The sequence below is a fragment of the Zingiber officinale genome, chromosome 10A (assembly GCF_018446385.1).
Source record: "Zingiber officinale cultivar Zhangliang chromosome 10A, Zo_v1.1, whole genome shotgun sequence".
NCBI classification, from domain to species: Eukaryota; Viridiplantae; Streptophyta; class Magnoliopsida; order Zingiberales; family Zingiberaceae; genus Zingiber; species Zingiber officinale.
The window spans coordinates 33,540,043-33,549,942 of NC_056004.1; the positions used below are offsets into that span (position 1 = coordinate 33,540,043).

Sequence of the window (9,900 nt, forward strand, 5' to 3'; positions counted from 1 at the left end):
CAGATTTCCAATCTGCCTGGCTTCACTCACGTGAACTTTCCGTCTGCTGGCTTCACTCACGGGACTTTCCCCAGCTTCACTCACCGGGACTTCCCAACCGCCTAACATCCCGTTAGGACTTTCCCCGCTTCACTCACTGGACTTTCCAAACGCCTAACATCCAGTTAGGACTTTCCATCACTTTCCTCACTGAGACTTCTCCGTGCCAAGTCTTCATACTTGGACTTTTCTCGTGCCAAGTCTCCATACTTGGACTTTTCCCGTGCCAAGCTCCCTGCTTGGACTTTTCCAGTGCCAAGTCTCCATACTTGGACTTTTCGCGTGCCAAGCTCCCTGCTTGGACTTTTCCAGTGCCAAGTCTCCATACTTGGACTTTTCGCGTGCCAAGCTCCCTGCTTGGACTTTTCCAGTGCCAAGTCTCCATACTTGGACTTTTCCAGTGCCAAGCTCCCTGCTTGGACTTTTCCGTTGCCAAGTCTCCATACTTGGACTTTTTCCCGAATCAGGTCAACCAGGTCAACCTTGACCTACGGTTGCACCAATAATCTCCCAAACATCTATTCTTGTCCCATATCAAGAATAGAACTCTCTCACGAGTGTCAAACATCAACATGCAACACAACTAGGTCAACCTTGACCTAAGGTTGCACCGACAATCTTCCCAAGTCAAACATCAAAATACAACTCGAGTCAAGTCAACTCGAGTCGGGTCAACCAGGTCAACCTTGACCTAAGGTTGCACCAACACTTGTGACTACTAATTGTGACTCCTCACAATATATGACAAGTGTCCTTCTATCCTAGACATCTAGATTGATCAATGTGAGGCATAGACCGTGTCATCCTTTGACCAATCTAAATCTTGAACTCCAAGTAGATTCACTCAATCAAATGAGCTCAATATCTCATATTGACTCATTTGGGCATGGACATGCACTTCGTGGTCTCACTCTATCAAGAATATCGATGTCTCTCCCGTCATATAGGAGGGATAGATCCCATCTACATCACTCACATCTCTCCGCATAATTTGTTACATACCCAGTAATCGTCTTTATAGTCCACCCAGTTACGGGTGACGTTTGACGAAACCAAAGTACATAACTCCTTATGTAGGGATCCATGGTGACTTCAGGTCTAAGGACTAGTAGTCATACTAATATCCACATGAGAAAGTATATGACACTCATATAACGATCCATGATACTTTCTCATGGCGGGTCATTCAGTATACATTCTCCAATGCATACCCATGTGTCAACTTGATATCTCTATATCCATGACTTGTGAGATCAAATCATCGAGTTGGCCTACATGCTAGTCTTATTGCATTAACATTGTCCCTGAATGTTAATACTCGACTAGGAATGATTAAGAGTAGTGTTCCCTATATCATCTCACTATCGGTTCAACTAACCGATTGATATAGGTGAGAACCGTCTACTCAAGGATGTTATTATACTTAGTTTATTTGGCACCAATACAAGTAAGTATAATAACTAAAAATCAAATGCCTTTATTTATATATAGAATATGATACAACAAGTCCAAAATACAATCATCAAATGATTGGTTCTAGGGCTCTAGCTAACATTTTTTTCATTGGCCTCTTAATTCAAGCTCTTTCTATGTTTCAGCAATTTGTGGGAATCATGGGGAGCAAGACGTGGATATGGAATAGGAAGTCCACAGGGAAGAACATTGAGGTTAGCATTAATCAAATCATCTTTTTGATGGTTTATTACTGATTTTTGCACAACTAATGTTTCAGTATAAACAATTCTCGGACTCAAAGATCGATATCTTCTATTATTGATTTTGATTGTTTATTACTGGTTGTTTATTGTTAATTTTTTGGATTATAAATAAAGAAGGCAACAACTCATCAGTACCAAACAAATTTTCAGCTCTTCTAGACTGAGCATATGTCTCTTCTTATGTTGGGAATCAATTTGTAAATGCCTATGATTTCTCTCAGAAAGGGAAGACCCTGGAGTTGGAGAAATCTATAGAAAACTTGAACGAACAACTATCTTCTATCCGCAGCAAGTCCAATGCTAAAGATGATCTTTTGGCAAAGCAAGCAAAAGTAGCTGAGGAAGCAATTTCAGGTTAGATTTTTTTTTTTCCTTTCATTTTCTTCCCAACACAAAAACTATGTTGTTTTAAGAACAAACCTGTTGGTTGCTACTCGGAAAACCTAGAGGTTCCACTGTACAAAAATTTGTACAAATGTCTGAACCTTTTCCTAGCTACCATGTGTTCTTTTAAATTAAATTTTGGATCGCCTGCGGAACTTAACACGTTTGATCCAAAACTTAATCTATTTGTTCTTTTAGGTTTTGACTTGGATCTCCTGCGGAACTTAACACGTTCGACCCAAGTCACCTTAAGTTATTAATTCCATTAAATATTAATTTCCATAATTGGTTCCCAGTACTGACGTGGCGAGGCACATGACCTTCTTGGATATGGGAGCAACCACCACCGACTAGACAAAACCTTTTATGGAAAGCTAATATTTAATTTCCTAAAATAACTTTAGGTTAACCGAAAAGAACAATCAAATCACAAGGAAAAGAAAAACAAAAGAACACTATATCGAAAACAAATTCGAAACTCTAGAATCGTATGCCTCTTGTATTTAGTATTATTTCCAAAAATAACTAGTATGATGCGGAAAGAAAAAATATTAGTTATACCTTTTAGAAAAACCTCTTGATCTTCTACCATATTCCTCTTCTAACCTCGGACGTTGTGTGGGCAACGATCTTCCGAGATGAGAAATCACCAAACACCTTCTCCTTTCTTCAAATTTCGGCCAAGCACAAAGCTTCCAAAAGATGAAGATCTTTTCCACCAACCAAGCTCCAAGGGATGTAGGCTTTCTCTCCTTCTTACTCAAGCTAGATCCGGCCACCAATTAAAACTCCATAAGCATGAAGAGGTTCGGCCACAAAGAGAAGAAGAAGAGAAGAAGGAAGGGCCGGCCACACCACCAAGGAAGAGAGGAAGAAAAATAGAATGGAGTCGTTCACCTTGAAGCCTCCTTTATAATCCTTGGTCTTGGCAAATAAGGAAAATTTTAATAAAAATTTCCTTAATTATTTTTCCATTGAAAAGAAAAATTATTTAATTAAAAATAATTTTCTTTTTCAAATACAATGGCCGGCCACCTCAAGCCCCGAATCAAGGAAAGTTTTAATTAAAACAAGAATTAAAACTTCCTCATTTGTTTCCGGAAATTTATAAAAATTTCTCCAATAATTTAATCCCTTCATGATTGGTTTATAAAAAGGAAATTTAATAAATTAAAATATTTCTTTTAAACATTTGGATAAAAAGAAAGTTATCTCTAAAAATTAAAATCTCTTTTAATCTACAAATAAGGAAAGATATCAAGTCTTTTCTTAATCTTTTGTAGAAACTAATAAAAGAGAATTATTAATTTTTAAACTTTCTTTTAAATCATGAACATGGTTAAAAAGGAAAGTTTTCTTAAAATTTAAAATCCTCCTTTAATCAACAAATAAGGAAAGATTTCAAATTTTAAACTCTCTTTTAAACATGTAGATGATTTACAAATAAGGAAAGTTTTTACCAAAAATTAAAACCATCCTTTTAAACCACAAATAAGGAAAGAGATTAATCTCTTCTTTTAATCTTTTGTAGAAAGCTATAAAAGGAAATTTTTAATTTTTAAACTCTCTTTTAAAATCATGATATCCACATAAGAAATAATTTTAATAAAAATCCTTTTTAATATTCTAGTGGCCGGCCACCTAAGCTTGGGACCCAAGCTTTGGCCGGCCACCTAAGCTTGGGACCCAAGCTTTGGCCGGCCACCTACATGACTCATCCACTTGATCTTGGCCGGCCCTAGCTTGGGTTCCAAGCTAGCTTGGCCGGCCCCATTGGATGGGTAAGAAGGTGGGTATGCGGTGGGTATAAATCTCTATATACTAGAGGCTACGATAGGGACCGAGAGGAGGAATTGGTTTTGGTCTCCCGATGAAATTAAGCATCCCGTGTTCGCCCCGAACACACAACTTAATTTCATCAATAATAATTCATTCCACTAAAGAACTATTATTGAACTACCGCACCAATCCCAAATTACATTTTGGGCTCCTTCTTATTATGAGTGTGTTAGTCTCCCTGTGTTTAAGATAACAAATGTCCACTAATTAAGTAAGTTACTGACAACTCACTTAATTAATATCTAGCTCCAAGAGTTGTACCACTCAACTTCATCATCATATCGGACTAAGTCCACCTGCAGGGTTTAACATGACAATCCTTATGAGCTCCTCTTGGGGACATTCTCAACCTAGATTACTAGGACACAGTTTCCTTCTATAATCAACAACACACACTATAAGTGATATCATTTCCCAACTTATCGGGCTTATTGATTCATCGAACTAAATCTCACCCATTGATAAATTAAAAAAATAAATATCAAATATATGTGCTTGTTATTATATTAGGATTAAGAGCATACACTTCCATAATAACTGAGGTCTTTGTTCCTTCATAAAGTCAGTATAAAAGGAACGACCTCAAATGGTCCTACTCAATACACTCTAAGTGTACTAGTGTAATTATATAGTTAAGATAAACTAATACCTAATTACACTACGACCTTCCAATGGTTTGTTCCTTTCCATCTTGGTCGTGAGCTACTGTTTATAATTTATAAGGAACCAATAACATGATCTTCTGTGTGTGACACCACACACCATGTTATCTACAATATAAATTAATTGAGAAACTACATTTATCATAAATGTAGACTTTGACCAATGTGATTCTTATTTCTAGATAAATATTTATACCAAAAGCTAGGCTTTTAGTATACACTCTAACAAAACCATGCATGATCTACTTGTTAGGATGGGAAAAAGCAGAAGCTCGAGCTCTGGCTTTACAGAAACAATTGGATGATGCCTTGCTTCAGAAGAAAATGGCAGAAGAAAGATTAGTCGAACAGGATACAGAATTACAAGAATTCAGGCAGCAACTAATTTATTAGTTGTAAATACTGTTGTAAGAAGAATATTAGTTACTTTGCAAAACCAAAGTAACTAATTTATTAGTTTGTGTATTTTATGGATACTGTTGTAAGAAGAATATTTATGTAATTTGTGAATATTTGTGTATTTTATAGATACTGTTGAATGAAGAATATTTGTGTAATTTGTGAATATTTGTGTATTTTTTTTGTTACTGTTTCGGAAATCAAATTTGTACTGTTAAAAAATACTGATATTACATCGGTTTTCCACCGCTGCAAAATCGGTGTTATTAACTAATATTACATCGGTCGTATACCGCTGCCAAAACTGGTGTTATTAACATATAATATTACATCGGTTGTACACCGTTGATGAAACGGTGTTGTTAAGTGATACTACACCGGTTAATAACCGATTCGAACACCGGTGTCGTTAAGTGATACTACACCGGTTTTAAACCGATGTCTAAAATGACAGACTTTTTACATCGCCTTCATAGACATCGGTCGAAAATGTAATAGACACCGGTGAAAAACCGATATCTATGAGAGTTTTTGTTGTAGTGGGCATTGCCATAGATCTCAAGAATAACCCTAAATCTCAATCATCAAGCGCAAAAACTTTTTAAGCAAAGCTCTAAAAGATAGGGCATCAAATACATGAAAATATACAAACTACACTATCACAATAGTAATCTTAAGTAGTTTGGTTCTAAAAATTAAAAGGACAAGGTTAATGAATCCTTTAAAACAATATGACACCAAAGCACCAAATGATTATTGTCCTTTCCTTCATATATTTCTTTTTCACTCAATCTTGCTATGGAAGCATCCCAAAAGAGAACATTTCTTGTTCAAAGCTTCTAGTGATAATAGTTTATCAATATTTGTTCAATCATTATTCTCACAAAAATAAATGTATCTCATCCAAAAGATCTTGGGCAAAAAAATGCCTTTTTATTATCAAAAGGATGTTTCATTTTAAAAGTTATCATAAAGAATCTCATTGTATTTTTTTCTCAAAAATATTTTTATTCCAATTCTATTAGCTATAACTACTACAATAACGTGTAACAATTTTGACCATCACTGCTATAAATAATATATATCAAATTGTTCCTCAATACAAATAATTATGACCAAAATTGCTACTACAGTAGTAAAATGCTTTTGATTAAATTAGAACAATTTCAATATATTGAAACAATTTAAATAAATACAAAATATTTTGACACAATAATATTCCGTGTAATAATTTAAATTTAGAATAATTTCATTTTACGTTATATATATTTTTTAATAATTCAGGTATTTAAACCCTTACCGTCCCAATTAATCATGAAAGTAGACTACCTTTACTCACCAGATATATCTGAAAGCATCCGGAAGCACAAGCAACTCCTCATTTATCAGTCTTAAGATTCTTATAATATACCACAACTGAAAGCTTAGCTATCTGCTAAATGTCTTAAATAAAACACCCCTTTAAATATATTTTTTAAATAAGTTACCCCTAAAAACTAAAGGCCACGCTTTTAATTCGTATCCAAAAAAGTTTGATATACTCTACCATTATCTATCCCCGTAAAGCTCAGCTCGCTTATATAATTAATGAATATAATTGACACAAACTTCTAAAAACAAGTTCCATATAGACCTTATCATGATTTGGAACCGAGGGTTCAACGATTCAGAATCGTCAGTTCGACGGTTCCAGACAGGTCGACACTTAATCTTAACCGTCCAAAATGGTTACGGTTTACGGTTCAGAACCGTCGGTTCACGGTTCGTCACGGTTTGCCACGGTTCAAGATTAATATGTTAAAAAAAATAAAAATTAAAAAGTAAATATTAAAAATTAGAAATTAAAATTTATTGAAAAAATGGCTTGCACTTATTTAAGTTGCATACGTATCCCTTTAGGGGAATCAAAGCTCACGTAGTTCTTTTACATTTTTATCCTTTTACATTTTCATTCACTTCCATTTCCTGTTCCTGTCGTATTATCAAAATCTTCAACTTCGTCATCTGAAAGTTGCATTCCTTGGATTCTTTTCTCCGCTCTGATCCAATCGTCCAGTAATGCTTGGGCTTACAATGAGTCGGGAGACAAAGTTGATCGTCATTCATCTAATATGTTGTCGTCGGCACTGAACGTCTGCTCCACAGCAACAGTTGACACTGGACAAGCTAAAATTTCTTTTGCGATCACGGAGAGAACGGGAAAGCTTTGAGCCTTCTGTGACCACCACTTTAAGATATCGAAGTTTTCGCTATCTGCTTCATTAAAATCAAAAGAAGTCGTAAAATAATTCTCAAGTTCCTGTGTGGAACTTGAGGATCCTCGTGGGCGTTTTGTCAGTTCTTTTAATAAGAGTTGTGCTTTTGTAAGTTTTAAATTACTATTAGTAGTTTGTTGAATTTCAGAAATATTAATTTGTGTTCCATATTTTCCATAATATTGATTATAAATATCATATAAATAAATTCTAACATTATATATAATATTAACTGGATCAGGGGAAGAAGAATCTTTAATTGGAATTAAAGCGTCATAATATAAAGTTAACATTTCTTGTAAAACTTTTAATTTAAATCTAGGATCTAAAGCAAATGCAATTAAATAAATTTCAGGAATTAAATAAAAATATTTTTCCAATTTAGTTTTCATAGCTAAGATGCAAGGAGATAAAGATTCATTATTAATACGTTCATTTAAAACTAATATTATATTAGAAAAATTTTCTAAAACTAATTGAGCAGTGGGATAATAAACACCGGAAAGTTGTTCGGTTACATCATTAAATACTTTTAAAATTTCACAAATACTACTACAAATATTCCATTGTTGTGAAAATAAATATATATTAGTATTAGTGTTTTGTGCAAAAAATGAACATAATAATTCTTTATATTGAAATGAATCTTGTAATAATGTATGTTGAATTCCAACGTGTTGGTACATCACATGGAAATTTTTTAGGTCTCATTCCATTAATTTTACAAAACCTACCCCATTGTTTCATTATAGATGGATGAGACTATAAATAAGAAATTACAATTCTAATTGGTTTAATATAATTTTCTAAAATTTTTAACCATCTTGAACACATAAATTTAAAACATGGCATACACAATGAATATGAAAAAATAAACCTCCAATAATAGGTTGACAAACAAATTTTAGATCATCTATACAAGCGGTATTAGAACTAGCATTATCTAATGATATTGAAAATATTTTATGAGTTAAACCATATTCTTCTAAAATTAAACATAATAATTGTGCGATATTATGAGCATTATGTGATTTATCAAAAACTCTATAAGCTAATAATCTTTTTTGGAGGTTCCAAGAGTTATCGATCCAATGGCAAGTCACACCCATATACGAATGTGTTTGCCAAGGATCACTCCAAATATCGGAACATAAAGAAACTTTATTATCTAATTTACTAAATTCATCAATTAAATTCTTTTTTTCCTTGTTTCACTCATTTTTTTAATTGTACAAGTGTAGTTCTAGGAACACGTTTAGCACATGGATTAAGAGATTCTTTACAAAAATCTTCAAATGTGCATTTAGATCCAAAACTAAAAAAAATATGTTCAACGGAAACAAATTTAGCTAATGATTCTCTTAATTTATTATCCGAATATAAAAATAAACCAGAATCGGTACTACCGCTAGTTGAAGAAAATCTTGATAATTATGTTTGAGAACGGTCGAATCCATATTCCGTCGGGTGCTTCGTTTCTACATGTCGTTTCAACGACCCATAGCCGCCGCCGGCTTGGAATTTGTAGGAAGCATTGCAGTGCTTACATTTTGCACGTATTTCTCCAGACGAAAGAGTGACCTTCTCAAAATGTTTAGTGAAAATAGAAGACTTTAGAGGAGGAAGTTCCCGAACCTAAGAAGTAATTGCATCGGTACTTCCTTGTGTTTCGGGTGTTGGATTTGGAAGATGTTCGATCTCATCATCGGTGGATTGAATGTTGGGGTCCTCCTCCCGCGGATTCATTATTTGCTTTCCCTTCCGAGCTCGAGATGATGCACCTCCGCGGCCTCCTTCCATTGTAATTGAAAATTGAAAACGAAAGCGTGTAGAGATTAGAGAATACAAAAATGAGATTAAGAGTAGAGAAGATGTGTGTAAAAAATAATGAAATGAGCTCTCTATTTATAGAGTTTTGATAGTAACGGACACTAAATCATAGTCATTGATCAAAAAACGATCAAATGATCCTAACCGTTGAAAAAAAAATACTCAAAAAACTCTCCCAACGGCTACAAACCGCTGGTTAACCGGCGGTTCTAACGGCTATGAATCGTCGGTTAACCGGCGGTTCAAGCCGTTTTAAAAAAAAAAAAAAATTACGGCTGAACCGCCGGTTCAACCCGTCGGTTAACCGGCGGTTCGCCGATTTTACAATCAATGAACCGGAACCGGCCCGGCAACTTGCCGGGCTGGTTCCAGTTCGACCCGACGAACCGGGTCAACGGGCAACCGGCCTGTTGACCCTGTTACGAGCCCGGGCCGGGTCCGGGCCAGACCCGGCCTGGGGTCGGGTCTGGGTTTTTAGTTTCTACCTAATAGTGCAAACAAGTTATAAGCTAAAAACATCGGGAAATCAACTAGTGCTTTTTGTAATCTTCCCAGAAAAAAGAAAGAGAGTTAGAAGAAATTAAGAACCGCACAGCAGTACAGATAAACTACTTTCTCACTGTTTGCTAACGAAGGACGAGTCTACTGTGCCGAGCCCATGGGCTTAGCTCAGTGGATCCATGGGCTCAGAAACGGACCCAACATTTGAAATTAAATATTAATTTAACTACGCAAAAGGAACGAGACCTTTTTGGTAAAATGCTCCATATCCAT

The 9,900-nt window shown here is 35.1% G+C and overlaps 1 protein-coding gene across 1 annotated transcript; it reads left to right on the forward strand.

Annotated features, from left to right (window-relative positions):
• Positions 1 to 1,642: 1,642 nt before the first annotated feature.
• Positions 1,643 to 5,048, forward strand: LOC122026259 (filament-like plant protein 5). The gene is made up of 3 exons (XM_042584924.1): positions 1,643 to 1,706; positions 1,979 to 2,111; positions 4,896 to 5,048. The coding sequence occupies exons 1-3, from the start codon at positions 1,653 to 1,655 to the stop codon at positions 5,033 to 5,035; spliced, it is 327 nt and encodes a 108-aa protein (XP_042440858.1). The 5' UTR covers positions 1,643 to 1,652; the 3' UTR covers positions 5,036 to 5,048.
• Positions 5,049 to 9,900: the final 4,852 nt, after the last annotated feature.